Genomic DNA, 18,228 nt, shown 5'->3' with positions numbered 1-18,228 from the left:
AGCTTTTGTACCTCAGATGAAGTCTCCCCAAAAACATGTTCACAAAAGAACCACCACTGCCATCTTGGTAGGGCTGTGTGTGTGTGTGTGTGTGTTGTGTAGGTGGATAGAGGGTAGAAGCAGGCATGACAAGGATCACCTGACCAAAGTGCCTAGTTACCCATATACTGACAGAATAAAATCTCCAGTGTAAAGGAAAAATTATTTTTACAAAAACAGAAGCATGTTTTATTTCAATCCTATTGAGGGAGAGGGATGGGAAAACACAAAATAAGGGGAGGGGTCTCTTTATATAATACACACATCAGGATCAACTACAATGAATAATATCCATTCCACCCCTCCCCCACCAACTCCTATGTGGGTTCCAAGGCCAGCTGAGAATAGATGGGACAAGAATTAAGACACTTTGGCACAGTAACATGGCCAATGCACCGAAAGATGGAGAGAAGAGAATTTCCCAGGGAGCAAGGCCCTGGGCCTCAGCTGCTTCCCCAGTGGAGGGGGAATGAGAAAACTTTGGCTCAGCAGGAAGGCGGTTGTCAAAAATCAGGGTTACCTTAACTGGACTCTCCAGACTGTATTCAGACTACAGACTAGAGTCAAGATGTGTATCCAGTCCATTCTGTTCTCTGCTTTCTCTAAGATCACTTCTCTTCAGGCTTGCGATTATTGAGGGTTTGCCTGCTTCTCCTCTTCATCTTGGAAGGCAGGGGGAGTAAGTGCTTATTCTGCCCTTCTTATATCTAGGCGACTTAATTACTATTTTCTTGGCTCTAAAAAGACAGAAGCCAACTAACAAGTCCGGCTCTCTTTGTGAAAGTCGGCTTGAAGGAGCCCTTGTGTTGGCAAAACTGCCTCCGCAAATTTTTTTTTTTTTTTGAGCCTGCCCCTTATAGACCCTCCCCAGACTTGTTCAGACACCTCAGTTGGGTGAGATGTGGGCAGAAAAGACTTGGTCCCTCTCCAGAGGTGGATTAAGCAATCCCATCTTTGATTGGAGATGGGGATGAGAAAGTAGGTGCTAGCAGGGGAAAGGACTGGGGAAAGCAAGGCAGTTTACACTTGGCTGCAGATTCAAGCCTATGGATTGTGAAGAGCCATCTAAGCTCCAGAGAAGAGGAAATCTCTGATACGGTAAGAACAAGTGAATATTTTAGCGGCAACCCTGTATTCCCATAGACCAAAAGAGAATGTGTCAAAAAAAAAAAAAAAAAAAAAAAAAAGACTGAGTGAGCAGAATCCAGCCCTCCATCTTCAACCATCTTCAATTTGAATAAAATTAACTCATACGGCTAATACTGCTCAAGTATAATCACGAAGACAGATGGAGCTGCTGAAATTCACACTAAAACAAAGAATAGGATCAAGTAGATTGTCACCTTAATCCCAAGCACCTCCCTTTTAGAGTTATCGAGAAAGTATCTTTGAAAACTTGGATTGAAGGTGAGGTCCACCACCGCCCCTTGTCCCTCAATACAATACCCTTCCAAGACAGCCTGATGAATTAAGACATCTGTTTTAATAGAAGGGAAGTTTTAAAAAGGGAAAGCACGGAGATTTGGGAAAACTAGCAGCTAAAGCCAGAAACAAGGTTAAGGTCCTTGTGGCATTCCAGACTGGGAGTAGAATGGGAGAAGGGAAACAGGTGGTAGGTTCCTGCTGTCCTTTGGCTTTACATCTTTCCCCTGCCCTCCCATTTCTCCCAACAGCTTGATGCAGCTATTGGCCTGCCAGAGGGGATGTAATGCCCAGACCAACTTTTTATTGAGCTTATGCAGCTAACAGACTTGTAAACAGTGCCAATTGACAAAGTTTTGCTGAATATTACAGCTTGTGCCCACTAAACACACCTCTCTCTGAGATTAAAAACAAAAAAACCAAAGTAAACAAATACTGAGAGAGAATGAAGAGACACATCTTGAGTCTTCCAGGAAGGCAAAATAAAAAACGCCACATGGCTTGGTCCCAGGCGTTCACCATGCCTAGAGTGCTGCTGCTATCACCACTGTCTCCCCTCCCTGCCAGTGGCTAGGTAGAGGTAGGGGAGAAGGGTCATCTTGGACATGCTGCAAATACAGCATTTGCTGGTGTTGACACCCTCCTGGGGCTGTGGTGGCAGACTGCTGTGTCAGGAGCCCATTTCCTGGGAGTAGCAGAGGGAGCCCAGGTCCTCAAGACGGCCTGAGATGGCAGCCCATGCACCTCAGCAGGGGTACCTTGCCCCTTTTCTCCAGTATGGTTCAGCATTGAGGTTGTCTATTCCCAGTCGGTGATAAAACCTGAGCTGTTTTTCTCATAGGTTCCCCCTCCTTTCCCCAATTTGGGGGAGTAGTGGGAGGGAACAGGGAAGGATCACTGAGGGGGCAGGGGGATACCCCTGGGATCGGTGACCTGGCCCTCTTGCAGGTTCTTCACCAGTTGTGCAAGCCAGCGTTTCGTGGTGGTGTCATCTTTTAGCACCTGGGCGAAGGTTGTGTCTTTCAGCTGGTCAGGGAGGCACTGCCTGAGTGCTTCACGTGCCCTACATCAGAAACAAACAAACCAACCAGGGAGACCAACAAATAAACCCACATTTTGTGGACAGGGAAGAGCCCCCTTCTTAGACATAAATATTTAGTATACCGTGAATCTATGGCTCCTTAAGACGCCATTAAAATTCTCTAAAGCTGTATTAGGCATAGGCTCACAGATCTCCAAAATCTGTATCCACAAACATTTTCTGAATGATGCCCCAATGTAGAATTTCATGAAAAAGCAAAATTAAAAGCTTCAATAGTTTACTTCCATTCAAACAGCTTTCTGATTTATTACAGTAAATACTGTCAAAATACTCATGTTAGAAATATATGGATTATGGCAAATAAAATATTTCAAAAATCAGTACATTAACAAGGATATAATCAAGATTATGATAACTTAATGAATTTTAATTCTATACTAAGTTATCAATTTGTGTCTTTACAGAAATTGCTTCAGTTTTATGGTTAAAAACCTTAATAAGAGATGAGCAGTGAAAACAAAACTATGGTAGCAGCATTATCAGATGAACTTTTAAACGTTTCATTTTCTTTGAAAAGATGACCAGCAGAAAGTCAAATCTGAAAACCTAAAAAAGGTAAATGTTAACTATTTATAGAGCTATTTTAAACAAAGTTATAGTTTTGCACTCAGACTAGTTTTCTTTAGAAACTAGTCTGACTAGTTTTTTAAACAGACTAGAATTTTAAACAGACACATTTTTAAACTTTGGTGAAAACAAGAACCACTGAAGAACAGGATAAAATGGTCAACAAACAGGTAGGGCTTGAATAAACTCAGTGGCAGGAGACCGAGTTCACATTAAATCAAATCAAGCTAGCTCTGCTCCCAAGAACACAGAAATCGCTCCATTATGTGGTTTAGCAGAATATGAGCAAGTTGCTTTCAGCATGAATTATGGATTTACAAAGCAAAAGGTCAAACATTTCTAAAATGCATTATATCTACAATGTATGATTTCTGGCAGAAAGATTATGAACATAAGCAGATAAAATAATTAGCTCAAGAAACTTATAGGAATCAAGGAGAGAACTGGAAATAGAATTCAAGAGCCCTCTGGGCTGTGTTCCTTTTTAAGAGATCTCTGAAAATATACTTCTCTTTCTGACCACATAGAGTAGCAACAGAAAATTCAAACAACAGGAGTAATGCATTATAAGGTTTCCCTTGGAATCGCCTAGACTCTCTGGAATTTCACAGTAGGATTGAGAGTTACAGTGAGAAGATGAAACTCTGATGGCTATTAAAATTCAGCATTTCAGATTTTTTTTTTTTTTTTTGAGACGGAGTCTCGCTCTGTCTCCCAAGCTAGAGTGCAGTGGCCCGATCTCAGCTCACTATAACCTCTGCCTCCCGGCTTCAAGCGATTCTCCTGCCTCAGCCTCCCGAGTAGCTGGGACTACAGGCATCCGCCACCACTCCTGGCTAATTTTTTTTTGTATTTTTAGTAGAGACGGGGTTTCACCATATTGGCCAGGCTGGTCTCGAACTCCTGACCTTGTGATCCGCCTGCCTCGGCCTCCCAAAGTGCTGGGATTACAGGTGTGAGCCACCACGCCTGGCCAGCATTTCAGATTTTAAAAGGAATTTAAGTTCTGTCTCAGACAAATTAAATGTAGTTATATCCCTACTTCCCTGTCCTAAAGACACAGGAGCTATGCCATGAGATTGGGAAACTGTTCAGCAGAGTATTTCCCTAAAGTCCTATACATCCTATCAGTGTTTACCTGGGGTTATCTGAAAGCCGAAGGTAACATCTCACTACATGCTTCAGCAGACGGGCAGAAGGCTCTTTGGATAGCTGCAGGACCATCTTACCCTGTTTCCCCCAAAATAAGGGGAGGGGTTGGAAAAAAACACACAAAACACAAAAAAATTCTAATTGACATCAGAGATCAGATAGTCCAAGAATCATAAAAGGTTCCAAAATTGTTATTTCTAGTCAGAAGACTGAAGTTGTTCAGTGCCAGTTATAAAGAGATTAAGCTGTGTGATGAGACGTAGTTGTAAAGGGGATAGATGAAAGAACTCACCAAGATCATGGCAACATGGGAGAAACGCTCATACGTCTGACATATATAAGCCAAACCAGTGTCATCTAACAAGATCTTCTGGAGGATGAATGTGGCAACCTGAAGCAAAACAAAATCGAAGAGTTTATGAAGTTGCTCAGATTTAATCTTCTCATTGTCTACTCATTTTCCCAAGCATGACTATCAGTCAGAAAATTGAGCAAGCAGGGATCCTTGTGTATTATGTACAACTTATCATATATGTATAGTACAAAGAATAATAAATATTATCATATTGAACATTACTTTGTACCAGTGTTTTTTTCTAGAGGCTTTACATGCTTTATCTTATTTTTATAATAAATCAATGAGGTAGGTACCATTATTATTCTCATTTTACATACAAGGGTAGGTTCTGCGTAATAATCAAATTCTTAAAAATCAGGAGACCTTCTCATTTATAGAGTACCTACTATGTGCCAGGTATAACTGTTAATCAATAATACACCAGGTTAAGGTCCCAAGTGACAAAGTTACTGTGGCAGAGCTGAGATCCAAGCCTCATTTGAATATCTAAGGCTCTTCTCTTTTCCATAAGCCAAGATGATTTATTTAGCTATGCCTCATCTCTTCCAGATGAAGTAAGGCCTTTCTTTTTTTTCTAGATGGAGTCTTACTCTGTCACCCAAACTGGAGTGCAGTGGCTCCATCTCAGCTCACTGCAACCTCTGCCACCCTAGTTCAACTGATTCTCCTGCCTCAGCCTCCTGAGTAGCTAGGATTACAGGCTCTTGCCACTGTGCCTGGTTAATTTTGGTACTTTTAGTAGAGATGGGGTTTCACCATCTTGGCCAGGGCTGGGCTTGAATCCCTTGACCTTGTGATCCACCTGCCTCGGCCTACCAACGTGCTGGGATTACAGGCGTAAGCCACTGCACTTGGCCAAGGTAAGGCCTTTCTTGTTCTTAAAAGATCTTGAAGAAGTAAGATTTTAAAGTTCCTCTTTGAAGATTATTCTAACAGCAATAAAACATATCCTGGCTGTGAAGCTTATACGTGGCCTCAATTTTTCCCTCAACTTAAGCTCATTAAGTCTTACATAGAAGAGATATTACAACATTAGTTTAATTCAAATCAGACAATCACGATAATGATACTCTTTCTTAGCTGCTCATCAAAATGAATTGTGGAATTATTTTACTATTTTATTGAGGTTATAACACTGTAGTAGGCTGAATAATGGCTCTCAAAGATATCCAGGCCCTAATCACCAAACTCTGCAAATGTTACCTTAAATGAACAATGGGACTTTGCAGATGTGATTAACTTAAGGATCTTGAGATGGGGGATTATCCCAGTTTATCTAAGTAGGCCTTAAATGTAATCATGAAGTGTCCTTAAAATCGACGTAGAGAAGGCCAGGCAAAGTGGCCCATGCTGGTAATCTCAGCACTTTGGGAGGCCAAGGTGGGAGGACTGCTTGAGGCCAGGAGTTCAAGGATGCAGTGAGTTATGATCATGCCACTGCACTCCAGTCTGGGCGACAGAGAAAACACCATCTCTTAAAAAAAAAAAAAAAAAAAGAGAGAGAGAGAGATGTAGAGAGATTTTACCACAAAGGAGAAAGCAATGTGACAAGCAGAGAGAGATCTGAACATGCCACACCACTGGCTCTGAAGATGGAGGGGGCCATAATCCAGGGAATGCAAGAAATGCAGTTCTAGAAGCTGGAAAAGGCAAAGAAAAGACTCTCCTCTATATCCTCCAGAGAAAGCATGACCCCTGATACAATGACTTTAGAATGGTGAAACTCATTTATAACTTGTGACTTTCAAAACTATAAAACAGTAAACTTGCATTGTTTTAAGCCACTAAGCTTCTAGCTTGTGGTAATTTGTTACAGCAGCAGGTTATATAGGAACCTAATATAAACATATACACAGTAAAGTGTGTTAAGTACACTAATCTTAAGTGTTTCTTGAATTTTTACCTATGTACACATTATGTACTATAACCAGATTAAAATACAGAATATTGTATAAAATACAGAATATTTGGGAGGTGGAGGCAGGCGGATTGCCTGAGTTTAGGAGTTCAAGGCTAGCATGGGCTACATGGCGAAACCCCATCTCTACTAAAAATACAAAAAATTAGCTGGGTATGGTGGTGCATGCCTGTTAGTCCCAGCTACTCAGGAGGCTGAGGCACAAGAATTGCTTGAACCTGGGAGGCGGAGGTTGCAGTGAGCTGAGATCACTCCACTTCACTCCAGCCTGGGTGACAAAGTGAGACTCTATCTCAAAAAAAAAAAGAAAAGAAAAAGAAAAAAGTATTTCTACCAACTCATGATTCCAGCATTCCCTTGTACCTTTCCCCAGTCAATGTCCTTCCCTCAGAGATAACCACAAATCCAACTTATTGCCAGTAATTGGCTTTGCTTGTTCTTGAACTTCACATAATCAACATACAGTATGAATTCCCATGTGTCTGGCTTCTTTTGTTCAGCAATGCCTTTGAGAGTCATCCATATATTGTATATTTAAAATAAAAAGTTTAAAAATAGCCAGGTATAGGGATGTGTGCCAGTATCACAGCTACCTACTCGAGAGAGGGAAGTGGGAAGACTGCTTGAGTCCCGGAGTTCAAGGCTATAGTGTGCCATGATCATGCCTGTGAATAGCTACTGCATTCCAGTCTGGGCAAAATAGTGAAACCTCGTCTCTTTAAAAACAATAAATTGGCCAGGCACAATGGCTCATGCTTGTATTCCTAGTACTATGGCAAAAGGCAGGAAGATCCTTTGAGCCCAGGTGTTTAAGAGTAGCCCAGGCAACACAGGGAGACCTTGTCTCTACAAAAAATAAAAATAATTAGCTGAGTGTGGTGGAGCAGGCATGTGGTCCCAGCTACTTGTGAAGCTGAGGTGGGAGGATCAACTGAATCTGGGAGGTCGAGGCTGCAGTGAGCCATGCCTCTGTACTCCAGCCTGGGTGACAGAGAGAGAGAGAGAGAGAGATCCTGTCTCAAAATGAATAAATAATTTAATTAAAAATTAAAAAACCAGTGCTCGCTTAGACAGCACATATACTAAAATTGGAACAACACAGAGAAGATTAGTGTGGCCCCTGTGCGAAGATAATACACAAATTCATAAAGCATTCCATATACATATTTTTAAAAGTAAAAAAAAACAAAAAAATCATTATATCCGCTTACACCCAACTCAAGAATATTTATTAGACTAAAAAAGTAATTTAATGTGACAAGGCACATTTTAGAGCAGAAGTTGAATACTACCAAAAATAGTCAGCAATATGGAAAAGAAACCTTGAAAAAAAATCAAATAATATGAAATTTAAAAATTGAAAGTGATTAGAGAAAAAAATACGAAAGACAGATAATAGAGCATAACATGTTGCTGAACCAAGAGGCTTGAACAAATAAAAGAGAAAAATATACAAATTAACAAAAAAGACACAAGTAATATGCTCTTTCAGAAAAAAATTGAGGCTGGGTGCAGTGGCTCACGCCTGTAATCCCAGCACTTTGGGAGGCTGAGATGGGTGGATCATCTGAGGTTAGGAGTTCAAGACCGGCCTGGCCAACATGGTGAAACCCAATCTCTGCTAAAAATACAAAAAAAAAAAAAAAAAAAAAAAATTAGCCGAGTGGTGGTGTGTGTCTGTAGTCCCAGCTATGTGGGAGGCTGAGGCAGAAGAACTGCTTGAACCTGAGAGGTGGAGATTGCAGTGAGTTGAGATTATATCACTCTGTCTCAAACAACAACAACAACAACAACAACAACAAAAACAAAAACAAATTGGCCCGGTGCAGTGGCTCACGACTGTAATCCCAGCACTTTGGAAGGCTGAGGTGGACGGATCACCTGAGGTCAGGAGTTCAACACCAGCCTGGTTAATATGGTGAAATCCCATATCTACTAAAAATACAAATATTAGCAGGGCGTAGTGGCATATGCCTGTAGTGCCAGCTACTTGGGAGGCTGAGGCAGGAGAATCGCTTGAACTTGGGAGGCGGAGGTTGCAATGAGCTGAGATTACATCACTGCACTCCAGCCTGGGTGACACAGCGAGACTCCGTCTCAGAGGAAAAAGAAAAAAGATACATGATTATCAAATGAACTTTAAAAATAATAAAAGACACTTGCAGGTAACCGCGCAAAAAAGTAAGTTCACCTAAAAAAGGAAAGAATTAGGCTGACCCTGAGACTTCTCTGCAATATTCAACGTTAGAAGACAAAAGGACTATGGCAATAGAGGTCTGAGACAGAACAATGAGGTAAGAATTCTGTACCTTGTCATGCTGTCATTCACGGTTAAAGTACATAGTAAGCAGAAGCTCAAGTACATATAATTGATTATGTCTTTAAAAAAAGTCTGGTTGGCCAGGCGCGGTGGCTCAAGCCTGTAATCCCAGCACTTTGGGAGGCCGAGACGGGAGGATCACGAGGTCAGGAGATCGAGACCATCCTGGCTAACACGATGAAACCCCATCTCTACTAAAAAATACAAAAAAATAGCCGGGCGAGGTGGCAGTCGCCTATAGTCCCAGCTACTTGGGAGGCTGAGGCAGGAGAATGGCGTAAACCTGGGAGGTGGAGCTTGCAGTGAGCTGATATTCGGCCACTGCACTCCAGCCTGGGCGACAGAGCGAGACTCCGTCTCAAAAAAAAAAAAAAAAAAAAAAGTCTGGTTACAGAAGGAGCAGGATTGAAATTTTAAAATTAAAAAAATTAAACTGTAATAATGTACTTAGAATTTACCTGTGGAGTGAGATATGGGTTTGGAGAAAAGAAATTTAGTGTTTAACTTGATTTTCCTCTGAATGGTTTGGGTTTTCCAATAATTGTTTTATAACAATTTTTATTCAAAAGAGAAAAAATATTCATACAAATTTCAAAAGCTTGAAGACAGAAAATGATTCCAGAACCATAAGGAAGCAGCTCAAGAGTCAACACAATGTAAAATCTAAGTTAAAAGCACATACTGTTTTAGAAAGTTCACTTCCAGATTCCATAATTCGCAAACATAAAGGGATAATTTCTGTTGTCAATAAAAAGTTGATTACTTCTTGTTCATCTGTTTTCACCAGGGCCCCTAAAGAAAATAAGGACAAACAAAATTATTTTACAGTTAGGATTTCCAGTTAAAATTAACTTCAAACTGTTTATCCAGTGAGTTGTGGAACTTAAATAACAGAACACAAACTGGGGTTTGTTAGTTAAAGGGATCAGATTCGCACTCATGTTAAAAAAAAAAAAAAAAAAAAAAAAGACGGCCGGGCGCGGTGGCTCAAGCCTATAATCCCAGCACTTTGGGAGGCCGAGACGGGCAGATCACGAGGTCAGGAGATCGAGACCATCCTGGCTAACACAATGAAACCCCGTCTCCACTAAAAATACAAAAAAATTAGCCGGGCGTGGTGGCGGCGCCTGTAGTCCCAGCTACTCAGGAGGCTGAGGCAGGAGAATGGCGGGAACCCGGGAGGCGGAGCTTGCAGTGAGCCGAGATTGCGCCACTGCACTCCAGCCTGGGCGACAGAGCAAGACTCCATCTCAAAAAAACAAAAACAAAAACAAAACCCCAAATTTAGCCAGGTGTGGTGGTGCACACCTGTAGTCCCAGCTACTCAGGATGCTGAGGAAGAACCGCTAGAACCCAGGAGGCAAAGGGTGCAGTGAGTCAAAATCATGCCACTGCACTCTAGCCTTGGCAACAGAGCAAGAATCTGTCTCAAAAAAAAAAAAAAAAAAAAAAAAAAAAAAAAAAAGCTGAGATCAGGGTGCCAGCATGGTATAGTTCTTGTAAAGGCTCTCTTCCTGGCTTGTAGATGGCCACCTTCTCACTATGTCCTCACATGGCAGAGAGCGAATGAGGGAGAACAAGATCTTTGGTGTCTCTTCTTAGAAGAATACTAACCTCACCATGCGGGCCATGTCCTCATTCAAACCTAATTATCTCTCAAAGATCCCATCTCCAAATACCATGACATGAGGGGGTAGGGTTTCAAAGCATGAAATTTTGGGGAGGACACAATTCAGTCCATAGCAGTCAGCCTGTCAATTTCTATAAAAAATGCTGCTGGGATTTTGTTGGAATTACTCTGAATCTATAGATCACTTTGTGGAGAACGAACAACTTAACAATACTGAATCACTGATACACCAATCAATGAACATGGTTTATCTCTGCATTTTATTTCATTAGAAATCAGTTTTGTAGTTTTCAGTTATAGATCATGAATATATTTTAAAAGATTTATACCCAAATTTTCACGTTTTGGTGCTGTTATAAATGGTAGTTTAAAAAAATTTCAGCTGGGTGCAATGGCTCACAACTGTAATCCCAGCACTTTGGGAGGCCAAGGCAGGAGAACCATTTGAGCCCAGAAGTTTGAGACAAGCCTGGGCAACAAAGTGAGACCTTGTCTCTACAAAAAAATAAGAAAATGTAGCCAGGTGTGGTGCCATGTGCCTATGGTCCCAGTTTCTCAAGGCTGAGGTGGGAGGATTTGTGTGATTCCAGGAGTTTGAGGGTGCAGTGAGCCATGATCATGCCACTGCACTCAAAAGTGAGGCCGGGCGCGGTGGCTCAAGCCTGTAATCCCAGCACTTTGGGAGGCCGAGACGGGTGGATCACGAGGTCAGGAGATCAAGACCATCCTAGCTAACACGGTGAAACCCCGTCTCTACTAAAAAAAAAAAAAACACACAAAAACTAGCCGGGTGTGGTGGCGGGCGCCTGTAGTCCCAGCTACTCTGGAGGCTGAGGCAGGAGAATGGCTTAAACCCGGGAGGCGGAGCTTGCAGTGAGCTGAGATCTGGCCACTGCACTCCAGCTGGGGCGACAGAGCGAGACTCCATCTCAAAAAAAAAAAAAAAAAAAAAAAAAAAAAAAAAAAGGGGGTGACAGAGCAAGACCTTGTCTCAAAAAAAAAAAAAAAAAATCAATTTCCTATTGTTCATTGCTAGTATATAGAAATTTAATTTTAATTTTTATTTTTGAGACAGAGTCTCCCACTGCCACCCAGGCTGGAGCGCAGTGGCGCAGTCTTGGCTCACTGCAATCACTGCATCTCTACCTCCCAGGTTCAAGCAATTCTCCTGCCTCAGCCTCCCCAGCAGCTGGGACTATAGGCACATGCCACCATGCCCGGCTAATTTTTGCCTTTTTAAATTCTTTTTCAGTAGAGATGGGGTTTCACCATGTGGGCCAGGCTGGTCTTGAACTCCTGACCTCAAGTGATCTACCCGCCTCGGCCTCCTGAAATGCTGGGATTACAGGTATGAGCCACCATGCCCGGACTTGATTGATTTTTTATATGCTGACTTTGTATCCTGCAACCTTGCTAAACTTACTAGCTTTAGTTTTAGTAGTTTTTTTGTAGATTATTTGGGATTGTCTATGAAATAATATTGTCTGTGAGTAGCTAGTACTGTTTTTTCTTTCTAATTTGAAGGCTCTTTATTAAATGGGAGTAGTGAGAATGAACATCCTTGCTTTGTACTTGATCTTAGGAAAAAAGTATTCAGTTTTTCAACATTAACTAAAATTTTTTCATGCTCAAGTTAATGTTTTTATATACATTTACTACGGGAGATAAGGGTAAACATTTTTTACTTAAGAAAATAATGTATCAGCTATTTCAGCTCTCAGACTCCTGGGTAGCAAAGAACTATCTCTGGGCTTATGAAATGTTAATCCATTCAAGCATTTTTTTTGTTTTGTTTTCTTCCTTTCTCAATGCTTTTTTCTTAAAATTATAAACCACAATCAGGAAATACAATTTAAAACTTTGGCATGTAAGGAGTAACAATTGTCTCATATACTCAACGTAATCCGAGCCTAAAGAAAACATTTATATCCTTAACTCATAAATGTATCATCTAAGTAGGATGATATAAGTTAGGGTTAAGGATATAAATGTTTTCTCAGTCAGTCTGGTTAGAGCTTTATCAATTTTACTGACTTTTCCCCAAAGACTCAGCTTGTCTGGTTTTATTAACAGTCTAATGCTGGTCTCACAAAGAGTTGAGAAATGTTCCCTCCTTTCTATGTTCTGGAAAAGTTTTGTAGAATTGGTTTATTTCTTCTTTATGTATTTGGTAAAATTTACTAGTGAAGACAGGTGAGCCATTTTTATGTTAGAAGGTTTGCAACTACAAAAACAATGTATTTCATAGATATAAAACTATTCAGCTTACCTGTTTTTTCTTGAGTGCAATTTGGCAAATAGCATCTTTCAAAGAATGTTTTCATTTCATCTAAGTTGTGAAATTTATGAGTATGGAGTTGTAAGCAGTATTCCCTTACTTTCCTTTTAATGTCTGAAGAGTCTGAGATCTGAAATTGCTGATATATTATTTTAAGTAAAAAGTATTTTATCCATACCCCCACAGTAAATGTATTTATACATTAACTTGAGCATGAAAAAATTTAACTAGGTGAACTGACAGATTCATATTCCTGGAGTTATGGGAGAATTACAGGTTTTCAGAATGCTTAGTGTATTTGACATGCACATTCTTAGGGCGTTTCAGATATACGAAGCATTCTGGTATTAGAAGTAAGAAAAACAAACAAAAAAAGACAGGGGTGTGTGCCTGTGCCCATGGTCCCTATTACTTGGGAGGCTGAGGCAGGAGGATCACTTGAGCCTAGGAGTTCAAGTCCAGCCTGGGTAACACAGCAAGACCCTATCAGGAAGAGAGGACAGGAGAGGGAGAGGGCGAGGGCGAGGGTGAGGGCGAGGGCGAGGGTGAGGGCGAGGGTGAGGTCAAGTCCCAAATGTAAACTCTTATTCCTTTAATAATACTCTTTATATACTGAATCGAGTTCTTATGCTTTACTCTCCCTGCAATTCCAGCAAATGTTTCTACATATATGCTGAATTTAATACCAAAGGTTAGATCTCAAAGCCTTATTAACAACACTTAGAAGTGTGCCTGATAGGAGTCATCATGTTCCTGATACTTACTGATTAGTGAATGAGACAATGTCAAAGAGAAAAATGAATGACTGGTGTACAAAAATCATGAGCGGCAAGACAAAACACCCAACTTAGACTACTACTGTGAGTATTTCAGGCTTGCAAAACAATTCTAATAACTTACCAATAACTCCAAGGCTGGTGAGCCGAAGATACTCAAAGGGACGTGTTTTGCTGACAGTGTGCAAAAAGGGGTACAAAAAAAGTGGGATGTGTGCTGCGAGAAACGCTGACCTGGAAGAAAACAATAATTACATTCACAGCCCAGGGTTGATTTCTAAGGATCCTGAACTTTCAAATTTCTAGGTGGTTAATTCTGTAAGGCCTTAACATTGTCAGAGCAAGGAATCCTTAGGAAACAATGTTACTGGTCATTAGTTTCAATCAATGGTTCTCAAATGGGGTAAATTTTCCCCCCATGTGGCAATGTCTGAAGACATTTTTGATTGTCACAACTCAGGATTATAGAGCACTGTTGGCATCCAGTGGGCAGAGGCCAGAGATGCCATTAAACATCCTACAATGCACAGGACAGTCCTCTCCTGCCCTCTCCTTCCCACCACAAAGATTCATCCAGCCCCAAATGTTAATGGTGCAAAAGTTGAAAACCCTAGTCCAGGTCACAGTGGCTAAGAAAACACATGATTTTCCCTGTAATCAGCAGAAAGTACCTTACAAACTGATTAACTTAAAATATCCAATTGTGGATTTTAAAAAATAGACCACAAAATGCTATTAAGTGTCCCAGAGATTGTCCCAGATTACCTCCCTCACCTATGACTGAATAATAGTATTCACAGGTGCAGTCGAATAAACCTTACAAACCAAGACAACAAAACAAAGCAGCCATTATCAGGCTTACCTGCTATACTTTAATAAGCACATACTTTTTTCTTTGTTAGGGCATTTCAGATACACAAACCATTCTGAAAACAGTTTAGTCAGGCAACTAATATGGAAACCAGTCTATTATTTTATATTATTTATAGTTATACCTTATAGAAGAGCCAACGCCCAAGATTTTTAACACTCAAAGTACTCTTGTGTTTTTATTAAGTGCTTAAAAGTAATTTTCTTAGTAACTTCTCTAAAGCTATGTAAGGCCAGTGCCAACCTAGCATTCATATTTCATAAGGAAACTTGATAAAGAGGAAAGGCTTTAGTAAGATGACTGTTAAGTACTTTTGGGGTCATAGAAGTCCACAAAGTAGATTCCTGAACAGGATTTCCCTTTTCTTAATTTTTCAGATATGACAGGTGGCAAAAATATTTTAACTCACATGCCAAATCTCGCCTATTATAGAGGGCACTGCGAATGCTATGTTAAGAAGGATTCTGAAGTCAAATCTGGGTTCAGTTGGGGAAAAGTGCTAGAAAAATATTTACTAAATTCCTCTTATATGCCATGCACTATGCCTCACAGATGACATAGTGTTAATAACAGGTTAGGGAGTGAGAAGTAGCTATATGCCTGATACCTTTCCTGTAACGTCAACACTGTTTCTTTAAAGTTCTTTGGGTAAAAGTAAACAAGAATCCGGAAGACCAGGGGAGAGAGAGACACACACACACACACACACACACACACACACACACACACACTCGCTTGCTCTCTCTCTCTTGCATGCCCTTCCTTTTATTATTCAGAGAAAGTTTAGGACCATATTCAATGTATAGCTCCCCCAAATGACTAACCCAAAGCATTTACCTGGTTTCTGGATGTGATGCTACACATTGCAGTAATGCCAGAGCATTGCAAACTCTGTTAGACTGGTGTGCTGTCAAGGTTGGTGGGTTGATAGATGGATAAATATTTACAATTTCCTAAAAAATGGAAATCAGCATCAGATGAATAAAGAATAACTAAAAATTAATTCCCATGGTACTAAAGCAAAACAAAAAAAAGGCAAAGAAAATAGCTCTTAATTCTATGCATCTTTTAAGAACTGAATCATCAAAGAGGGAGTAGAAATAATGCTCATATCCTTTCATCACAAACTTACTTGGCTGAGACTAGCTAAGACATTTCTACATTTGTCTCTAGGAAGATTTCTATGGAGGCAAATGTAGTCATCTACACTTCCTCTTATATTCTCCAGCCACTGAGGCTATCAGTTGAGGGATACTCAAATTTGTATAATCCCTCCTTTTGCCAGCATCCTGCTTTAAGTTACAGTGATGAGATCGCTGGCCAGAAAGTGTCAAGTCAACCACAGTGACTCATAAAGAAGTTTGAATCTGATTAGGTAGTAACTATAGTAAGGACATGAATCAATGGGTGGCGATATGTATAAACAGCAGTGAATATATGCACTATCTGGCAAAAAGTAATGACTTACTCAATACAATTCCGTTTATATATATATATATATATTTTTGAGACAGTGTCTCACTCTGTCATCCCGGCAGAGTGCAGTGGCATGATCATGGCTCACTGCAGACTCCACCTCCTGGGCTCAATTGATCCTCCCACTTCAGCCTCCCAAGAGGCTGGGATTACAGGGGTATACCACCAAGACTGGCTAATTTTTATATTTTTTTGTAGAGATGATGTTTTGCCATGTTGCCCAGGCTGGTCTCAAACTCCTGGGCTCAAGCAATCCTCCCAACTCGGTCTGCCAAAGTGCTGGGATTACAAGCATGAGCCACTGCACACGGCTACAATTTTCCATTTACATTATTTGTAAAACTTTTACATAGAAAAACGTTCCCATAACAAAGATCAGTTTCTTGGCTAAATGCAATAGAGATGGAATGTAAATTTACTTAAGAGTTGAAAAGTTAATCTAATTATTAGGAATCTGGGGCAACACGTTAATGGATGATCATGCCACTACCTAGGTATTTCAGTATTGTGCCATACCAATTAATTAGCCAACAGTGACCATTCTGGTTTGAACCGAACTTTAGTTATCTATTATTTAATGTACAAGTGTATCCACCTTTAATACTACAGCTGTTATATTTTCTTTTTCTTTTTCTTTTTTTTTTTTTTTGAGACAGAGTCTCACTCTGTCACCTAAGCTGGAGTGCGGTGGCCGGATCTCAGCTCACTGCAAGCTCCACCTCCCGGGTTCACGCCATTCTCCTGCCTCAGCCTCCCGAGTAGCTGGGACTACAGGCGTCCACCACCTCGCCCGGCTAGTTTTTTGTATTTTTTTAGTAGAGACGGGGTTTCACCATGTTAGCCAGGATGGTCTCGATCTCCTGACCTTGTGATCCGCCCGTCTCGGCCTCCCAAAGTGCTGGGATTACAGGCTTGAGCCACCGCGCCCGGCCGCTGTTATATTTTCAACATTTCCTTTCCAGGCCAGGCACGGTGGCTCACGCCTGTAATCCCAATACTTTGGGAGGCCGAGGTGGGTGGATCACAAGGTCAGGAGTTCAAGATCAGCCCGACCAACATGGTGAAACTCCATATCTACTAAAAAAAAAAAAAAAAAAAAAAATAGCCAGGCATAGTGACGCATGCCTGTAATCCCAGACACTCAGGAGGCTGAGGCAGGAGAACCGCTTGAATCCAGCAGGCAGAGGTTGCAGTGAGCCAGGATTGCACCATTGCACTCCAGTCTGGGAGACAGAGCGAGACTCCGTCTCAAGAAAACAAAACAAAACAAACAAACAAACAAAAACCCTCAAGAAACATTTCTTTTCCATGGAATATATTATACCTTGTGGTCCTTATACTCTACCTTCCACCTTTCTCCCGCTGTCATGTAGATTTATCTTACGGTACTCCTAAAGCTATGTCTGTCAAAGTGTAGTTCTTAGATCACCTGCATCACAATCATCTGGGGGTGGTGAAAGTGCTTATTAAAATATAGAGTAGAGGGCCCACCTCAGACTGACTAAATTGAATCTCTTGGGTAAGGATCCAAGAATTTGCATTTTAACGAATACCTCAGACCTTTCTAAAATAGGTTCTTACGAATGCAGATTTTTAAAGAATCATCCTCCTAAAGTCTTCAAATCATTTGGGCAAAAGTAAAGAAATATACAAGGGTAATGAAAAGAACTGAACTGCCAATCATGGATATAAACCCACCTGTAAAAGTGCTGCAATAGTACCAAATGAATGCCACAGCATGGGTGCAAGGTCAGGAACAGACTCTCGCTTCTTACTTAGCTCCAGCAAAGCATTTTCCCTTGTCTCAGGACTCGACAGCTCATTGATCCACTGATAGATCTTTTCTCTATCCACTTGTGCCAGTGCAGTAGGCACAGGCTTCAGATGAAGACAAGAAAGTAAATATGAGTTTATTAGAGTCAAACCAAGTCTTACCCTGCAACAGAGTTTTAGAGGAAATATATTTTCCATGAATACCAGGGGAGCTTTTCTAAATACATACATTTGATGTCAACTATTCAATCTCTTTGGCAGTTACTGATGAAAATCTAAAATGCACACATACCCTTTGATAATTCCATGTTTAGGAATTTATCCTGTAGGTATAATTGGGCTGTGCTAAAGATATACCAGGATGTTTACTGTTCCACTGTTTTAAAAGCAGAAAACTGGCCAGGCGTGGTGGCACACGCCTGTAATCCCAGCGTTTTGGGAGGCCATGGTGGGTGGATCACTTGAGGTCAGGAGTTCGAGACCAGCCTGGCCAACATGGCGAAACCCCGTCTCTACTAAAAATACAAAAATTAGCTTGGTGTGGTG

The 18,228-nt window shown here is 40.9% G+C and overlaps 1 protein-coding gene and 1 non-coding gene across 4 annotated transcripts in view; one reads left to right on the top strand and one right to left on the bottom strand.

Moving 5' to 3' along the window:
- Positions 1 to 204: 204 nt before the first annotated feature.
- The window catches only part of CNOT9 (CCR4-NOT transcription complex subunit 9), a 30,974-nt gene continuing 12,950 nt past the window's right edge, over positions 205 to 18,228 (bottom strand). For 2 of the 3 annotated variants that reach the window (XM_077957569.1, XM_015111059.3), the window contains 7 exons: positions 17,608 to 17,787; positions 15,271 to 15,386; positions 13,687 to 13,796; positions 9,561 to 9,670; positions 4,575 to 4,673; positions 4,269 to 4,360; positions 205 to 2,524 (listed from right to left, as the gene is read on the bottom strand). In XM_077957569.1, coding sequence (XP_077813695.1) covers positions 2,356 to 2,524; positions 4,269 to 4,360; positions 4,575 to 4,673; positions 9,561 to 9,670; positions 13,687 to 13,796; positions 15,271 to 15,386; positions 17,608 to 17,649 — 738 coding nt within the window. In that variant the 5' untranslated portion in view covers positions 17,650 to 17,787 and the 3' untranslated portion in view covers positions 205 to 2,355. Of the gene's footprint in view, positions 3,110 to 4,268; positions 4,361 to 4,574; positions 4,674 to 9,560; positions 9,671 to 13,686; positions 13,797 to 15,270; positions 15,387 to 17,607; positions 17,788 to 18,228 lie in introns of all 3 variants that reach the window. The other variant, XM_015111060.3, reaches the window with a different exon arrangement.
- LOC114671559 (U6 spliceosomal RNA) lies at positions 7,617 to 7,723 on the top strand. Its single transcript, XR_003721600.1, has one exon. It is a non-coding gene; the product is annotated as a U6 spliceosomal RNA (small nuclear RNA).

This window comes from Macaca mulatta, chromosome 12 (genome assembly GCF_049350105.2).
Source record: "Macaca mulatta isolate MMU2019108-1 chromosome 12, T2T-MMU8v2.0, whole genome shotgun sequence".
NCBI classification, from domain to species: Eukaryota; Metazoa; Chordata; class Mammalia; order Primates; family Cercopithecidae; genus Macaca; species Macaca mulatta.
The sequence above is the reverse complement of the archived record's forward strand: the minus strand, read 5'-3'. Positions and strand labels throughout refer to the sequence as shown.